Below are 19,870 nucleotides of genomic sequence, written 5' to 3' on the forward strand. Positions count from 1 at the left end.
GTGATGCAGGAATGGAGACAGGATATATCCCAAATGGCACCCTATTCCCTGTACAGAACACTACTTCTGACCATTATGTAGGGAACTGGGTGTCATTTGGGAGACAAAAGAGGGGGGAAAAAAGAGCACCAAGCAAACCTGACAGGAGAAGAGGGGGGGGGGGGGGGGGGGACAAGGGAGAGTGAGAAGAGAGGGGGGGGGGGGGGGAGGAAGGGACAGAATAGAGGGAGAGAGAAGAGAAGGGGGACTAGAGAAGAGGGGGGGAGAAGGAAAATATAAAATGTGGATCCCAGATAGCAGGGCCTTAGCTAAAATTAGCTCTCCCTTCCTCCCCTCTCCAGTTGATGAAAGGGTCTGAGCCAGGACTAAACAGAGGGGGAGAGGGAAGGTGAAAAGTGGAGGGGAGGAGTCCAGGACAGACCGAGAGGGAGGGAGTGATGAGAGAAGCATACAGGTGTCTATGCTGCCCTTTTCCACTTGTCCTTCTATCACTTTGGGTTTAAAAAGACCCACATCGCTCTGACTACACACAGAAATGCAAACGATTGTAAGTAATCTATATAGCAGTCATGTTTTCCTGACATAAACACACATAATGACTGGACTGTCTACCATATATTCTGCTAGTCTTTCTGTTGCTGTTCGTTGGAGGCCTCTGCAACAGCTGCCATGTTGTGCTGTTCGCTGGAGGCCTCTCCAACAGCTGCCATGTTGTGCTGTTCGTTGGAGGCCTCTCCAACAGCTGCCATGTGTTCGGTGGAGGCCTCTTCAACAGCCGTTTCATCTCTTCCTCTGTAAAGTTTCCATTTTCACCTTGCTGCTGTCATTCTCTCCAAGCCTGGATAGATTACAGTTGGTCAAATAGACGTCAAAAAGCAGATATTGTTTTTGCTTTGAAGCTAACCCCAACCTTAACCCCAACCATTTAGTTAATTCTCCTAACCTGCTACGAAAAGTAAATTCTGACATACTTTGTATACTATAGTATCTAGTCAAAACCCTGTCCAGGGTGCTGAAGAAAAGGGTTAGGAGGCAGCTTGAGAGGCTTCAGAATCATCAGCAACCTAAGCACAAATGTTTGTCACCTTTAGATAAAAAGGTCACCAGTAATATTTTAGCTAGGAAAATGAAATACATTTAACACACCAATATTATTAAATCTCTATAGAAACCATGTCAAGCCATTCCTTCCTGTGGTGCTGAGGGTGAAAGGGAGTACTTCACTGCTGAATTCCACTGCTGTGGAACTGAGCGGATTGGTTAGGTGGAAGCAATATGTTAATATTTCTACCCAGCAAATCACAAGGCAGGACGAAGCATTCCACCATAACATGAATATATATTAATTCCTCTCAGATCTACAGGAAACAGTGGGATGTAATTTCCTTCAAGATACCTTACTCTTCCTTTGACAGCAAGGTCACTTGGGCTTCAGAAAACACCAGTTCTTTTACAAAAAAAAGTTAAATCAAATCAAATGAACAAATTCCTAGCAAGTGAAGCTCAATACAAGCTAAAACAGGGGGTTGTGTTCAGTTGGTCTTTTTTTGTAGCAACAATTAATAACAGTACATACCAAACATCACATATGTCCCAAATACCACAAGCTTGGAGGTATGTTTGCTCCCGCGTGTGGAGGGGTGCGGCATTCAGAACAGCACCGGTTGCGTTCAAATCAACAGATGCTATGTTTCCTTCAACCTGAATGCACCCCAGGAGTCCGTTTTGTCTTTTGCATTGATTGACTATATAGACGATACACCACCAACTATAAAGCAGAGAACCTACAACACAGGTCAACTTCTGTATACTGCACAGTGAGGAAAAGCTTTGAAGGACCATTTGGTAGAAAAATACTCAGAAATTATTCGATCATGTATGCCAATCAGATTTGATTACCTTTTTTTAATCCAAAAGTTTTTAAATAACACGGGGAGAAATATTTAATAAAAAAATAATAAAAGCATGCAAAACATGAATGGAAAACTCAAAATTGAGACTCTAAACTCATTTAAATTTAGTAGAAAAGTTACTTGGGAGTTAATTAAAATTAAACTTCCAAGTCCTAAATCTGCCTTGGCTGATTCAAAAGACACCCAATGTCCAATAAAACAAATTGACTTTAATAATCATCTATTCGGCGTCACACAGCCTGTTTTGCAGAGGAAATAATCTAGTTTTTCCTACTACCTAAAAATTCAGAATACATTGGTTTTCAATGTAATTGTCTTATTTTAACAAGGTTTTACACAAACAAAAGGGCGTGGTGGTGGAGACATCAATTCAAGTTTGATAAAAAAAATTCAGAGGAAAACATTTCGATTCATACAAAGTAGCGAAGAGAGAAGGCCAATCCAAATCCAAACTCGAAAAAAATTAAAAAGAAATAAAGAGAATGCATTTGTCAACAGTTTATAAAACTTTTTTTTTTCTGACAAAAATATCAAATCAGGTACATCTTGTCAGTCTCTGGTTCCACAAAAATACTAATAAAAAACTAAAACCACAAGGATCTACTTGAACAATCGCTTCACCAGGCAAGAGTGTGAGGGTGGAAATGTCAGGTAGGAAAGTCCAAATCCCAGTCTCCTTGAAGTGGATTTACTCTGAGGGCAGGAAACGACCAAAAAAACAACAACTTCCTTTGCACAGGTGTTTGGAGGCGGAGGAAAAATAACAAGTGGACACAGGTTGAGGAGCGGTGGTCATGGAGACCCCCTTGGTTACGGCAGGGATCCTGATGTGCTGCAGTTCAGTGTGTGTAGTGTGTGTGTGATGGTGGACTCAGTAGATTCGGCCTCGGCCCCTGCCTCCGAATCCTCTTCCCCGGCCGCCCCTGAAGCCTCCGCGCTGCTCTGGAATCACAAGACGGGCACAACAGACAGGGGATCAGTATGAACAATCATCATAAGGGCCAGGAGATTTTCCTGACTGTTAGACCTGGCCAGGAATAACCTCTGGGCCTTATTTTGAAGGGATCCAACAGCCTATAAAAGGAAAAACTAACGGTGTTACTTCATGTGTTTCATAGCTCAAAAGGATCGTAATATGGAGACATTCCCTCCCATTCAGTTGCAGATTTCTCAACTGCTCACATGAAACAGAGGGCTCAGCTTGAAAACAATGCCTGATTTGGGTTAATTAAGCAGTAAGGCACCTCGGGTTTGTGGTATATGGCCAATATACCACGGCTAAGGGCTGTGTCCAGGCACTCCGCATTAAGTACAACCTTAGCCGTGGTATATTGGCCATATACCACACCACCTCGGGCCTTATTGCTTACGGCTAAGGTTGTCCTTCAGCACTACGCATCGCGGAGTGCCTGGACACAGCCCTTAGCCGTGGTATATTGGCCATATAACACAAACCTGAGGTGCCTTATTGCTATTACAAACAGGTTACCAACATAATTAAAGCCGTAAAAATATGTTTTGTCATACCTGTGGTATACGGTCTGTTATACCATGGCTGTCAGTCATTCAGCATTCAAGCCTCGAACAACCCAGTTTATAAAGTCTGATATACCACGGCTGTCAGCCAATCAGGCCTCAAACGACCCAGTTTATAACTATCCTATGAACACGGTACATTCTAGCATCAAATCATTAGCATGTGCACCTCGGTCACTCAAGTAACCAAAAAGGGTGTATGTGGCACAATACACGGTGGAAGTGGAGAGGCTCAGTAGGCCCCCAAAACATGACCACAGTTCAGTCAGTACATCATCTCACCCAGAGTGACTAAGTTACACCAAGAGCATTCTACTTATGTAGAAGAGACAAAATGTCAGACAATATGAGAAGAAAACATGTCTGCGAAACGCCTGTCTTCCACCCGGTGCCCCTAAAACCCAGCTATGGCTCAGTGTGCCACCCTCGCCGCCCCAGCGCCACCCTCACCGTTAGAGAAGTTGCCGATGGTGGCGCTGTACTTGCCACTGGGGGGGTTGTAGATCTGCCGTGCGTCCCTCCGGGGCAGGGGGGGGGACAGCTGCTTCTTCATGGTACTGCCTGCACCCATATCCTCCCCGGACGGGCGCTTCAGACTGTGGTGGGCAAAGAGGGCAAAGGTCACAGTGTTATGACCCCAGGTGACCTGATCTAATGGTGTTTTATATCTGAAGATTTGCCACTAACAAGTTGCTAGTGTCCCTGTATAATGCATTACAAATCCATTCATCAGTCATTGATATGGGCAGGTCCGTTGAGATGAGACTGAATCCCATGAATGAACATTACACTCCAATTTACAAAACAGACAGCCTGGCACTGAACTCCCCCTGACGGACTACTTTCGGAGAACTGAAAACATCTGACCCATTTAGATTTTTGACAGCGTAATGCATCTTTAAGACTGTTAAAGAACACCTCGTCAGAAACCCAATATTCTGGGTCACCAGATTCCCCGTGACAACATTGAAAGAGGCTTACGCTACAGCCTCAGCCTTCTGGACAGGCTTCCAGGACAGCGTGACTGTGCTCTTGTACGACGGCGGGTTGTGGAAGAGATCCTGCAGAGAAAGGGAACAGTAATGAGAATGTCAGCTAGTGTTTCAGGGTCGACCAAGTGCGTTTCAGGGTCGACCAAGAGCGTTTCAGGGTTGACCAAGTGCGTTTCAGGGTCGACCAAGTGTTTCGAACACCTCACCTTGATCAGAACGTTGATGTTGTTGGTGATCTTCAGAGCCACCACTTTGATCTTGTTCTGAGATGGAAAGACAATATAACCATCAGGGAATACTCACAATAGAAAACGGTCTACGGCGCTTCATTGAAATCAGAACAACTGTGAGGCTTGTCAAGAAGAAACAAAACAAGTGACTTATCATTGGAGACCAAAACAACAGCCATGATACATAGCTACCTCTTCGGTCTTCAGTGCGTCTCCAGTCTTGCCTTGCAGGGCCACTCGCAGCTGGCGAATGTACACCTGCAGCCCTCTGGCGAAGTACTGTAATCTGGAGGCAGGAGAGAAAAAACAAACTTGGGTTTATACACCTTTCAAACCAAGACATTTTTCCTCACCATCTTCAGCATCCCACCAACTTTTAGTTATATATTTCCGCCAACCGACCTAGTAATGATCTCTGGAAAGTTCTGCGTACGGCCGAGTATGAACTGTAGAAGTAATGCTGAGGCGGTATTGGCACGCTCTTGGTGGTTGCTAGGCAGCTAACTATTATCATCCTGGCAGTTGTAAACTTTGCGAGGCATGTCACTTCATCCATCTCGTCGCGCTGCCCACCACACACACACACACTGTTGTTTCCTCAACCACAACTGGATGGATCCATAAAGACTTACAGTGGGAATAAATATCACTGAATGACAAAGAAAATATGGAAATAAAATAGGCTAATGCAATTGAAGGCATCAAATTGTTGCTTACTGAAACTCCCAAAGTCGGCAGGGGCGGCAGGGTAGCCTAGTGGTTAGAGCGTTGGACTAGTAACCGGAAGGTTGCAAGTTCAAACCCGCGAGCTGACAAGGTACAAATCTGTCGTTCTGCCCCTGAACAGGCAGTTAACCCACTGTTCCTAGGCCGTCATTGAAAATAAGAATTTGTTCTTAACTGACTTGCCTGGTTAAATAAAGGTAACATTTTTACAAAACAATTTCAATTGTTATAAACTATTCAAAGCATTAACCTAACTGTGTGGAGTCACTATTTCAGCACCGTTTCGCACTGTTTTGAGACAAACGTGAATATTCTTTTCTTTTCACCGAATCGCCGTTTGGATATTGGTTAGGCTGTGGAAATGTTAGCTAAGTTGAGGCGAGTGCTGCTCACGATTATCTTGTCTAGTTGGCTCATTATTTTGCATTGATCAGAACATTTTGCCAGCATGTTATGTAGTTTAACTAACAGATTATTTTGCTCTTCACTCACTGTCGCTTCGTAGCCTAGGCCTACTCCCAACCAACATGTGACTCGCCTTAAAGTGATTTTGTTTCACTGAATCTGTCTGTATATTAGGTTAATTCTAAATAAGTAGAGGTGGGACAGCTCCATCTATCGCTGCTCAGAAACATTTAGCATGCTATAATGTAGCCTAAATCAGGTGATTATCACTGCTCAGAAACATTTAGCATGCTTTTATGTAGCCTAAATCAGGTAAACGTCTATTATTTTTGCTCAATTGCATAAATGCAACTCCAAAAGCCCAACGGAGAATGTGAAATTTGAACACGAGACTCAAATGATTTTGAAACTATAGAACGCTATTATTTTCTACGGGTATAAATAATGAAGATACTCAACGTGAGACCCTACCCCAGCTCCCTAACAAAACAGAGAGGTTAGGAAAGAGCAAAAGAGGATAAAAATTGAATTGAAAAAATCATGGACTTGCCATGGGCTCTTTATTTATATGGACGGCAGTTTCACACGTTGCCATGCAGGAAAAATATATTATTGTGTGTGTCATTTATTCTGTTATATTTCATTATATTCTTAGCCTACTATAAAAATACAATGAGCTCCAATCGGGACAGTGAGGGTATTTTCATCCATATCAGGTGAACCGTTTAGAAATTACAGAACTTTGTGTACATATCATCCCACCCATTTTAAAGGAACAAAAATATTGGGGCCAGTTAACTTGACTACTTTAATACACAAGTTAACTATTTGGTCCCTTATTCAGATTGGAGGTTAACTTTAAAGTAACGCTAGTGGTCAACAACTCAGACGTGGAAGCCAAACAACTCAAATGATTAGAATAATGCTTGATTTGTAACTTAAGTTGATGCCTTGTACGTCTATCCATTCATTTTACAGCGTAATTAAAATACGCTTGTATTTAGAATTCCATTTTTCCGACATTTCTTCATGGTCTATTACTGTAAATCACCTACAGTCTCCTGGAACAATTCTGTTTATCCTCTGGACTCAGATAAAGACAATTCAGATAAAGACAATTCATTTAATTTGAAATCCAAAGTGCTGGAAGTACAGAGCCAAAACAACTAAATGTGTCACTGTCCCAATGCTTTGAGCTCACTGTATGATGTGTGTCGACTGTAGTCAGGGTAGCCCAAGTAGGCCTAGTTTGTTGAATCATCAATAAACACCTATTGATTTCATGTGAACGGCTCAGCCATATAGGCGGCACAGACTAGTAACATCATTCAACTCAAAATATGCCATTCTAATTAGAGGTTGACCGATTAAATCGGAATGGCCGATTAATTAGGGCCGATTTCAAGCTTTCATAATCGGAAATCTGCATTTTTGTTTATTTAATCTTTATTTAACCAGGCAAGTCAGTTAAGAACACATTCTTATTTTCAATGACGGCCTAGGAACGGTGGGTTAACTGCCTTGTTCAGGGGCAGAAAGACAGATTTTCACCTCGTCAGTTCAGGGGACCCAATCTTGCAACCTTACAGTTAACTCATCCAACGCTATAACCACCTGCCTCTCGTTGCACTCCACAAGGAGTCTATTACACAAATGCAGTAAGCCAAGGTAAATTGCTAGCTAGCATTAAACTTATCTTATAAAAACAATCAATCATAATCACTAGTTAACTACACATGGTTGATGATATTACTAGATATTATCTAGCGTGTCCTGAGTTGCATATAATCTGACCGAGCATACAAGCATACAAGTATCTGACTGAGCGGTGGTAGGCAGCAGCAGGCTCGTAAGCATTCAAACAGGACTTTTGTGCGTTTTGCCAGCAGCTCTTCGTTGTACGTCAAGCATTGCGCTGTTTATGACTTCAAGCCTATCAACTCCCGAGATGAGGCTGGTGTAGCCAATGTGAAATGGCTAGCTAGTTAGCGGGGTGAGCGCTAATAGCGTTTCAAACGTCACTCGCTCTGAGATTTGGAGTAGTTGTTCCCCTTGCTCTGCATGGGTAACGCTGATTCGAGGTTGGCTGTTGTCAATGTGTTCCTATGGGCAAGGAGAGGTATGGGCAAGGAGAGGGACGGAAGCTATACTGTTACACTGGCAATACTATAGTGCCTATAAGAACATCCAATAGTCAAAGGTGAATGAAATACAAATCGTATAGAGAGAAATGGTCCTATAATTCCTATAATAACCTACAACCTAAAACTTCTTACCTGGGAATATTGAAGACTCATGTTAAAAGGAACCACCAGCTTTCATATGTTCTCATGTTCTGAGCAAGGAACTTAAACGTTAGCTTTCTTACATAGCACATATTGCACTTTTACTTTCTTCTCCAACACTTTGTTTTTGCATTATTTAAACCAAATTGAACAAGTTTCATTATTTATTTGTATTATATTAAGTTAAAATAAGTGTTCATTCAGTATTGTTGCAATTGTCATTATTACAAATAAATAACATTAAAAAAATTATTCCCCCCCCCAAAATTGCCCGATTAATCAGTATCGGCTTTTTTGGGGTCCTCCAATAATCGGTATCGGCGTCGAAAAATCATAATCGGTCGACCTCTTATTCTAATCTTTTGAAAATACATTATTCGTTTTGTGTTTTAGGACCTACCAAAAACGATCTAATAGTGAATGTTTTTGTGATGGGTGTTATTCCAACGGATTAATTCAAATACGACGCCCACCCACATCTACTCCCACACTGAACGGCCTGTAGAAAAGACTTATCCAGAAAGGAATGTGGTCAAAACAGGACTGTATGAACTAGGTTCTAAAAAACATGGCCAGATAAAAATGACTGGCAACATTCAGTAAAGTCTGTATGCAAAAGGGTACTAGACTGACTTAAAATACATTTTTTTTTAAAAATACAAATAAAACTATGACTCGGTAAACAATCACTAACATTACTGGCATCTACACGCTACAGTAGACTGATAGAAATTAAACAGAAACATTGTCAAAACGCAGATGACTGATGAAAATGGGGACCAAAATAAATGTAAATGCCACAACACTTTTCAAAAAGACAAGCGAACGTTGCCAAAAACATTACGGGGCAAACCCTCCTCTACCTGATCTTGAAGTCTTTGAGGCGCTCTGCATTGATCTTGTCAATGAGGAAATCGGGGAGCTTTTTGCCCAGCTGGTGGAAGCTGAAGAGGAGACACTCCACGTAGCTGAACTGCAGCTTGGGCTCGTCGCTCAGTGTGTTCTCGCCTTTCTCACCCTCCGCCTCTGGAGGCAGCGGCATGAACTCCTAGACACAGGGAGGAAGGGTGGACCAGTTAGCCCTCCTACCGGTCCGGACCAGTTAGCCCTCCTACCGGTCCGGACCAGTTAGCCCTCCTACCGGTCCGGACCAGTTAGCCCTCCTACCGGTCCGGACCAGTTAGCCCTCCTACCGGTCCGGACCAGTTAGCCCTCCTACCGGTCCGGACCAGTTAGCCCTCCTACCGGTCCGGACCAGTTAGCCCTCCTACCGGTCCGGACCAGTTAGCCCTCCTACCGGTCCGGACCAGTTAGCCCTCCTACCGGTCCGGACCAGTTAGCCCTCCTACCGGTCCGGACCAGTTAGCCCTCCTACCGGTCCGGACCAGTTAGCCCTCCTACCGGTCCGGACCAGTTAGCCCTCCTACCGGTCCGGACCAGTTAGCCCTCCTACCGGTCCGGACCAGTTAGCCCTCCTACCGGTCCGGACCAGTTAGCCTTCCACCAGTCCGGACCAGTTAGCCTTCCACCAGTCCGGACCAGTTAGCCTTCCACCAGTCCGGACCAGTTAGCCTTCCACCAGTCCGGACCAGTTAGCCTTCCACCAGTCCGGACCAGTTAGCCTTCCACCAGTCCGGACCAGTTAGCCTTTCACCAGTCCGGACCAGTTAGCCTTCCACCAGTCCGGACCAGTTAGCCTTCCACCAGTCCGGACCAGTTAAGGGCAAAACACGCCATAACCAACATCAGCCTCATACCTTGGCACGGTCTGTTTGGTCCATTGGCCTTTTACCAGTCTGATAAACCAGACCGTTACATAAGCTGGTCCAAAATCAACAACTAGATATAGCGATATGCAGTCTGGTGAAAACTCTCATAACCCCATTAGAAGATATCCAGAGAGATACCAGTATGGTGAAAGCACTCCTAACCTCATGAGAAGGCTGAGCTGCGCTAGGCTGTTACTTACCAGCAGCTTCTCAAACAGCATGGTGAGGTTGGTCTCCACCTTCTCCATGTCTCCACAGAATGGACTCATCTCAGCAAGCAGCTTCAACACCTACACACACACACCACATATCAATGCTATTGTCCCCGGCATGTTGGAGCCAACATGGAGGACTAGTTGCCTGAACTTTGTACTGTTGGTACAGGGGAGGGTGGTAACTGACCTCCAGCTGAATGTCCAGCTCTGCCACGGGACTGGTCAGGGAGCTGAGGTTGGGCAGGACGTGGTCACAGAAGTAAGTGACGAAGCGGGTGGAATGGACATTTTTCTGGAAGTGTAAAAATAATGAGTTTCAAGCTCAAGAAGTTCAAGTTAATTTGTCTCTGAGGAACATTTGTTTTAGGGGGAGGTCAGAAGCTTGAACAAACACGCATAAATAGAAAATAAGTAAAAATGAGACGTAAAGGCAAAAATACTATTAGCATTTTGCAAACAATTACAGTGCGTGTGTGTATATGGTGATAGTAAGCATTGTAAAACAACATTTCCCCCAGTGTGTTTGGTGATACTGTGTGTGTTGTGAGTGGGAGATAAGCAGTTGCTTCAGTTGGTAAGAGTGTGGCACTAGCAAAGCCAAGGTCGCAGGTTCAAGTCCCACAGGGGACACACAAAAATGACTATGAACTCACTGTACTGGAAGACACTAAGTGGAGTATAGTATGTCAGAATGTCTGCGTGTCACTCACAGAGAAGAGGTAGAGTATATTATTATGGCCTGTGTGTGTGTGTGTGTATCACTCACAGAGAAGAGGTGGAGTATATTATTATGGCCTGTGTGTGTGTGTGTGTATCACTCACAGAGAAGAGGTGGAGTATATTATTATGGCCTGTGTGTGTGTGTTATAGTGTGTGTGTGTATCACTCACAGAGAAGAGGGGCAGGGCCTGGCGCGTGCACTGCAGCAGGCGGTCCACAGTGTCAGGGTCAGCGGGGTTCAGGGCCTGCTCCAGAAAGGCCTGCTCCACCACCAGCTCCACCAGCTGCTGCCGTCCACTCATCGTCTGCAGGCCCTTCAGCACCATCAGGATCCGCATCAGCAGCACAAACTCTTCCCCAGTCACGTCCTCCAGCACCTGGGGTTGGAACAGGGTCAACGTGGGACACAGGGTCAACGTGGGACACAGGGCTGGGTCGTGTTCAGTAGGCACAAAACAGAAGAAAACTGACTAAAACTGGGAGGGACTACCAGGACTTGCACAACAAGAAAGTAATTTTTTGCTTTGAAGACATTTTGCTACGATGTGCTCTAATGAAAATGACCCAGGAGTCACCGTGACCCACAGGTCACCAGTTACAAATATATCCTACCTCCAACTAGGTGACAGATCCCTCCTACGGAGCTCTTGTATTCAGTTTGTCAATTAATAGTAATAAAAACACATTCTAATCTATCCAAGCCCTCTCACAAAGAGCTCTACTAACCAGCCCCAAGCAGTGAGTTAGTTCACCACACGGATCGTTGCTACCAGAGCAGAGCGCTATGGAACAGACCTTCTTTGTCTCGGTGAAGATGTAGTCCTCCACCTCCTTGGTCATGGCGTCCTCAGGCATGGTCTTCAGCTTGATGGAGAGGAACTTGATGGCCCTCTCCCTTACTATGTCCTCCCCCTGCAGGATCTGAGAGAACAGACCTCCTAGTGTAGCTGAGACAGAATAGAGAAATGCAGGTTGGTTATCCACAGGACATAGAGGCTATGCAGAAGTCCTGCCTCTGGGAGGGGGAGCTCGAGACAAAGAAAAGGGTATTATATCCATGTTATGCTCACCTCAACTAACTAGGACTACCCACTAACTAGGACTACCCACTAACTAGGACTACCCACTAACTAGGACTACCCACTAACTAGGACTACCCACTAACTAGGACTACCCACTAACTAGGATGGTTAATGTAAGGCCTGCTTCATGTTTACTAACGCGTTGTTTCAGAGTTCTACACAACAGACGGCATGGAATACAGTCAGGTATGAAAACACCTGGAAAAAAACATTTCCTTTGAACTACTCTTTTCTTTTTAGAGCATTGCACGAATACAAGAGCACGAGGCAGGGCGCCCTGCCTGATCACTAGTGTATACAAGAGCACGAGGCAGGGCGCCCTGCCTGATCACTAGTGTATACAAGAGCACGAGGCAGGGCGCCCTGCCTGTTCACTAGTGTATACAAGAGCACGAGGCAGGGCGCCCTGCCTGATCACTAGTGTATACAAGAGCACGAGGCAGGGCGCCCTGCCTGATCACTAGTGTATACAAGAGCACGAGGCAGGGCGCCCTGCCTGATCACTAGTGTATACAAGAGCACGAGGCAGGGCGCCCTGCCTGATCACTAGTGTATACAAGAGCACGAGGCACTGCATCCTGCCTTTTCACTAGTGTATACAAGAGCACGAGGCACTGCATCCTGCCTGTTGACTCGTGAAGTTGTCCGTCATCTCACAATTGAAAACCTACCCATACATGAGAAAAAGTATATATATAATTGAAATGTTTAAAAAAAATGGACACTTACCCTTCGCGTCCATCTTGAAGATGGAGACCAGAGCCGTGTTCACTTGGTTGAATTCGGCCGAATCTTCTGTAAACAACAACGTAGAAGAGAGTATAAATATTGGTCCAACAGCTTCCCATATATCCTATTGACACCGACCCAAACACCATGGTATACATAATGTCCACTCCCAGGAGAGTACAAACATTTCCCCTCAACAGGGCACGTGCTACATAGGTTTGATACAAGGTACGAGTGTTGCTCGGTATACCGGTAACATTCCCATGGTAACTGTACATTACCAAAACATCCCAATACCAACAGTTTTAGAATAACGCAGTAACGTTTCATATGATACTACCGATTATTTTCAGCTCTACCGATCTAAAGAACCTGCTTGCACTTGTTATAAAATGTTAATAAATTCAGTTGAATTCAATAACATCCACCTCACCCGCCTGCTTCTCTCCCTCCGTCCACCCCTCACTCGCCTGCTTCTCTCCCTCCGTCCACCCCTCACTCGCCTGCTTCTCTCCCTCCGTCCACCCCTCACTCGCCTGCTTCTCTCCCTCCACCCCTCACCTGCCTGCTTCTCTCCCTCCGTCCACCCCTCACTCGCCTGCTTCTCGCCCTCCGTCCACCCCTCACTCGCCTGCTTCTCTCCCTCCGTCCACCCCTCACTCGCCTGCTTCTCGCCCTCCGTCCACCCCTCACTCGCCTGCTTCTCGCCCTCCGTCCACCCCTCACTCGCCCGCTTCTCGCCCTCCGTCCACCCCTCACTCGCCCGCTTCTCGCCCTCCGTCCACCCCTCACTCGCCTGCTTCTCGCCCTCCGTCCACCCCTCACTCGCCTGCTTCTCTCTGGGCTTTCCCTGTATATAGTCTTGCAATTGTACTGCTGCTCTTTAATTACTTGTTACTTTCATTTCTTATTCCTATTTTTTCTTAAACTGCATTGTTGGTTAGGGGCTCATAAGTAAGCATTTCACTGAGGTCTACTACACCTGTTGTATTCAGCATTTCACTGTGAGGTCTACTACACCTGTTGTATTCAGCATTTCACTGTGAGGTCTACTACACCTGTTGTATTCAGCACTTCACTGTGAGGTCTACTACACCTGTTGTATTCAGCACTTCACTGTGAGGTCTACTACACCTGTTGTATTCAGCACTTCACTGTAAGGTATACCTGCTGTATTCGGGGCCTGTGACAAATACAATTTGATCTATTCCTCTATTCCTCAGTTTTTAAAATGAAATTTAGCCGTGATGGCAAGTGGGATTTTTTAAATGCATTTAACCAGACGAATCAGGTAAGAACAAATTCCAATTTACAATGACAGTCCACCAAAAGGCCTCCTGCGGAGATGGGGATACATTTTTGTTTAAAAAAAATAACATGACAAAACACACATCACAACACTACATTAAGAGGGACATAAGACAACAACACAGCATGGCAGCAACACATGACAACACAGCAGCAACACATGACAACACAGCATGGCAGCAACACATGACAACATAGCATGCCAGCAACACATGACAACACAGCAGCAACACATGACAACATAGCATGGCAGCAACACATGACAACATAGCATGGCAGCAACACATGACAACACAGCATGGCAGCAACACATGACAACACAGCATGGCAGCAACACATGACAACATAGCATGGCAGCAACACATGACAACATAGCATGGCAGCAACACATGACAACATAGCATGGCAGCAACACATGACAACATAGCATGGCAGCAACACATGACAACATAGCATGGCAGCAACACATGACAACATAGCATGGCAGCAACACATGACAACATAGCATGGCAGCAACACATGACAACATAGCATGGCAGCAACACATGACAACATAGCATGGCAGCAACACATGACAACATAGCATGGCAGCAACACATGACAACATAGCATGGCAGCAACACATGACAACACAGCAGCAACACATGACAACACAGCAGCAACACATGACAACATAGCATGGCAGCAACACATGACAACACAGCAGCAACACATGACAACACAGCAGCAACACATGACAACACAGCATGGCAGCAACACATGACAACATAGCATGGCAGCAACACATGACAACATAGCATGGCAGCAACACATGACAACATAGCATGGCAGCAACACATGACAACATAGCATGGCAGCAACACATGACAACATAGCATGGCAGCAACACATGACAACATAGCATGGCAGCAACACATGACAACATAGCATGCCAGCAACACATGACAACACAGCAGCAACACATGACAACATAGCATGGCAGCAACACATGACAACACAGCAGCAACACATGACAACACAGCATGGCAGCAACACATGACAACATAGCATGGCAGCAACACATGACAACATAGCATGGCAGCAACACATGACAACATAGCATGGCAGCAACACATAACATAGCATGGCAGCAACACATGACAACATAGCATGGCAGCAACACATGACAACATAGCATGGCAGCAACACATGACAACATAGCATGGCAGCAACACATGACAACATAGCATGGCAGCAACACATGACAACATAGCATGGCAGCAACACATGACAACATAGCATGGCAGCAACACATGACAACATAGCATGGCAGCAACACATGACAACATAGCATGCCAGCAACACATGACAACACAGCAGCAACACATGACAACACAGCAGCAACACATGACAACATAGCATGGCAGCAACACATGACAACATAGCATGGCAGCAACACATGACAACACAGCAGCAACACATGACAACACAGCATGGCAGCAACACATGACAACATAGCATGGCAGCAACACATGACAACATAGCATGGCAGCAACACATGACAACATAGCATGGCAGCAACACATGACAACATAGCATGGCAGCAACACATGACAACATAGCATGGCAGCAACACATGACAACATAGCATGGCAGCAACACATGACAACATAGCATGGCAGCAACACATGACAACATAGCATGGCAGCAACACATGACAACATAGCATGGCAGCAACACATGACAACATTGGGCACGGACAACAGCACAAAGGGAAAGAAGGTAGAGACAACAATGCATCACTGCAGTCCTTGAGTTCTCTTATATTTGTTACATCGGAGTAGCTCGGGCAAAGTTGATACATTATATAATTTCATTGCCTGTTATAACTATGGGCACAGGCCAGTCTGAGTAGACTGCAAGTTAGCTGTAACGCAGCCTCCCGTGTCAACTGAGCACAAGCCTAAAACGGGTAAAATTATGACCCATATTACCAGAGACACCTTTTTTTCTTTCTACGAGATTCCTTTGACAGTTTTATCCCCGTATTATAAATGTATTTAAAATTATTTCCTCCTTGCACTGTCTGTTACGCATCTTTTTATTAACTATTTTTTTTAAATCAAGAATATTTGAAGTATTACTTTCTATAATACTTTGTATAATTTCACAAACCATGTCTTAAACTAATCCGGGGTAACCAATTATTGGTTTGATAACAAACAATGTTGTTCAGTCATGTTACCTAGCTAGCTAACAACCCGGTAACTTGACAGTATGTCTAGGCTAATTTGATTGGCCCAGGAATAAAGGAAAAGGGTCTGCTACTCATGACATGTGCTTCTAAAAAAAAAAAGGAAGGATTCATGTAGGTCTAAACTATATTAAAAACCATTCTCCTTCTGGTGTTACTTCAATTCCGTTTGGTGCCTAACATTTTAAAAGTTGGGAGCAGTGTATTTAATATACTTTTTACCCCCTTTTCACCCCAATTTCGTGGTATCCAATTGTTTAGTAGCTACTATCTTGTCTCATCGCTACAACTCCCGTACAGGCTCGGGAGAGACGAAGGTTGAAAGTCACGCGTCCTCCGATACACAACCCAACCAAGCCGCACTGCTTCTTAACACAGCGCGCATCCAACCCGGAAGCCAGCCGCACCAATGTGTCGGAGGAAACACTGTGCACCTGGCGCACTGCGCCCGGCCCGCCACAGGAGTCGCTGGTGCGCGATGAGACAAGTACATCCCTACCGGCCAAACCCTCACGACGCTAGGCCAATTGTGCGTCGCCCCACGGACCTCCCGGGCGCGGCCGGTTACAACAGAGCCTGGGCACGAACCCAGATTCTCTGGTGGCACAGCTGGTGCTGCAGTACAGCGCCCTTAACCACTGCGCCACCCGGGAGGCCGGGAGCAGTGTATTTATGAGAGAGACGGAAACAGAGTGTGATGAAGGGAGGGAGATGTGTGTTTGTGGGAGAGAGAGAGAGTAGTGTGTGTGTTTATGAAGTATTAGATGTGTGTTTATGAAGTATTAGATGTGTGTTTATGAAGTATTAGATGTGTGTTTATGAAGTATTAGATGTGTGTTTATGAAGTATTAGATGTGTGTTTATGAAGTGAAGAATAAAGAAGGTTTCATGCAGTATTTCCCCTTACTGCCAGAATGACACGCAGATCATTATGCATGTATATTCCACTAGGTCACTCCCCCCTCTGTGGTAAAAGCGATATTTGGCCTGGTATCAAAATTAAAATGTTTGTATCACAACAACACTAAGTTAGTTACATGTGAAAATGTCTAGGAGGGTTAGCTTAAGAGTACTGTACCTGTCTGGAGAAGCTGGGTGAGGATATCTGCTACCCTGACGATGTTCTCCCCGGCTGCGAAACGGGGGAGCTCTTTGATGGCCTGCCTCCGAATCTACAGGAGGAAAGACGAAGAACCGACAACCGGTAAGCAACAGAGTAGTAGGACTACTGTAACCAGGCATTAGATATACAGCTACTCATTTAAATTGATTGGTTAAAATCAAACTTTTTTTCTTCTCCACTCGGCACAATGGAATTACCCAAATGGATATGATAGTGCCACAGGGATAAAATCCTTACCGAGACGTCTTCATCCTCACACAGGTCAAGCTGAGCGTTGATTGCTGCATCCGCCAGCTCTGGGAAACTGCTGAAGAATTTGGGAATGAACTGTGCTGCCAAGCGCTTCTCTTTAGGACCCCCTTTCACGCCATCAAGGATCACCTGATAGGCATCTTTGTGCTGGAGGACAGATCCAAACAATTTGATACATTAACACGTTTGTAATATTAGGCCCATCACTGTCAAACATGAATGCAAAAGCTTCCAGTTTAGTGTTGGTCAAAATACTGATTAGACTAGAGATGAGACTTCTGCCCAACAAGCATGCAATACTTTAATCCCTTGGCATTATACTAGCAAGTTGTCAGTAGTAGTAGCTACCTAGCTAACAACACTATAGTAAGAGAGCGCCTTTGATTTTTACATTGTAAATCTAACCAGCATGACAAGTTATAAGTCATGCCATGGCTCAATTACTTTTTATCAGGAGCTGTGCAAGGCAATCAATAACCCATCTTAGACAATTAACGTTAGCTAGCTATCCGCTATTTAGCTAGTGGGATAGGGGTCAGGTCAAATCAATTGGCTAGTATGAAGCTAGCTAGCGGTCTGTGTTCTCTGTTTTGACTTCGCTAAGCCAACTAAAATGTATTATAAAACATCGTCAAGTAAGTAACTAACTAGTTAACTTGCTTGCTATAAATGTAAATTAGTTCCATGAGTTACCTGGAAAGCTACGATACAAACGCCGGGTAAATCAAGTGAAACAGGATTAGCTAACAAATTAGGCCCATTTTAGCTTGCTAGCAAGCTAACGTTAGTTTAACATGAGATGCTAACTAGCTAGTTACTATACTTTACCAATGTGTGTGGTTCGGCCTAACTTTCACCTCTGGCTTCCACTGCTGTAACTTATTTGAAGAATAAAAAAAATGGCGCTATTCTGGAAGATACTTAAATTACTTAGATAAGTAGTTCTCCATCTCCTGCATACCTGGCTCAGATCCTCCGGCTTGGCATCAGCAAGAATCCCATAGTTACGATACAGCTCCTCGATAGTGACCGCCATCAGAGTGCGTCCAACTGCGTGTTGTCGAGATGAGAACACAAACAATATTCCACCGATATGACTTTAAATTCTTCCCTTTGAGTACAGAATTTCTCCAAAAACATAGACAATATTACGCGCTGTGTATTGGACAAGGGGATGGGGAGAGGAAATTTCTAGAACGCTGCGAATGAAACCCCGTCGTCCGTTCCAACAATGTACACGACTAGCCTTGCTACGACAATTAGTATCAGGAAGTACATTAGTGCGCATGCGCTTCCTTCAGGGACGTACACCAACGTTCTGGAACGCGCGGACAAGATTCCTCATCTTCATCTTCCCAACAATACTGTAATTTACACTGTCCGAGTGAAGTTATATATTTGATAACAGTGATGGCAAACGCACATCCTATACATAAAATAAGGAACAAGTTTTTAATGGCACAGATTTCGGACCAACTCGAGCGCATCCAAAAGCTTGTCTAACATCAACTTTATGCAAAAATGTTCAGTGGTGGAAAAAAGTACCCAATTGTTACACTTTTAAATTTATTATTATTAAGACGACTCAAGTAAAATTGAAAAGTCACCGAGTAAAATACCAATTGAGTAAAAGTCTCAAAGTACAGTATTTGGTATTAAATATACTTATAAAAGAAAACTATAATTTTAAATGTCTTATATGAAGCAAACCAGATTGTTTATATATAAATAAATAATGTATGGATAGCCAGGGGCACTCCAACTCTCAGACATCATTTACAAACGAAGCACTTGTGTTTAGTGAGTCCACCAAATCAGAAGCAGTAGTGATGACCCGCACTCTCTTGATAAGTGCATGAATTTGACCATTTTCCTGTTCTGCTAAGCATTTGGGAATGTTACGAGTAAGTCTGAGTGTCAGGGAAAGGGTATGGGAGTAAAGAGTACATATTTTCTTTACGACTGTAGTAGAGTAAAACTAAAAGTTGTCAAATCTAAATAGTAAATTACAGATACAAAAACGACTTAAGTAGTACTTCAAAGTATTTTTGTGTATTTACTTTACACCACTGAAAATAGTTTAATCCATGTTGTTTCAATACACAAACCAGACATCAACCGGAAGGCAAGTGGATGCTATAGAGACTCAGTGTAACTGTAATAACTGTAGATGATAACATGTATTAAATCAGCATAATCATTTAGACCACATTGACATATTTGACTCATGGCTGATGTCTGCCTTTCTTAAGTTTCCACTAGAGGTCTTCACAGATCCACCCGTAACCGAATACCCGAGAGGGTTCGGATCCAGAATTATAAATAATGTCACAGGTCTGGGTCGGATCTGAT

The 19,870-nt window shown here is 44.3% G+C and overlaps 1 protein-coding gene across 1 annotated transcript; it reads right to left on the minus strand.

Moving 5' to 3' along the window:
• Nucleotides 1-1,075: 1,075 nt before the first annotated feature.
• LOC139406382 (apoptosis inhibitor 5) lies at nt 1,076-18,800 on the minus strand. The gene is made up of 14 exons (XM_071148919.1): nt 18,480-18,800; nt 17,504-17,665; nt 17,222-17,315; nt 12,603-12,668; nt 11,587-11,738; nt 10,962-11,168; nt 10,259-10,363; nt 10,057-10,146; nt 8,951-9,135; nt 4,864-4,957; nt 4,648-4,704; nt 4,431-4,510; nt 3,900-4,045; nt 1,076-2,855 (listed from the first exon to the last, which is right to left on the minus strand). The coding sequence occupies exons 1-14, from the start codon at nt 18,552-18,554 to the stop codon at nt 2,785-2,787; spliced, it is 1,584 nt and encodes a 527-aa protein (XP_071005020.1). The 5' UTR covers nt 18,555-18,800; the 3' UTR covers nt 1,076-2,784.
• Nucleotides 18,801-19,870: the final 1,070 nt, after the last annotated feature.

This window comes from Oncorhynchus clarkii, chromosome 4 (assembly GCF_045791955.1).
Source record: "Oncorhynchus clarkii lewisi isolate Uvic-CL-2024 chromosome 4, UVic_Ocla_1.0, whole genome shotgun sequence".
In the NCBI taxonomy this organism is placed as follows: Eukaryota; Metazoa; Chordata; class Actinopteri; order Salmoniformes; family Salmonidae; genus Oncorhynchus; species Oncorhynchus clarkii.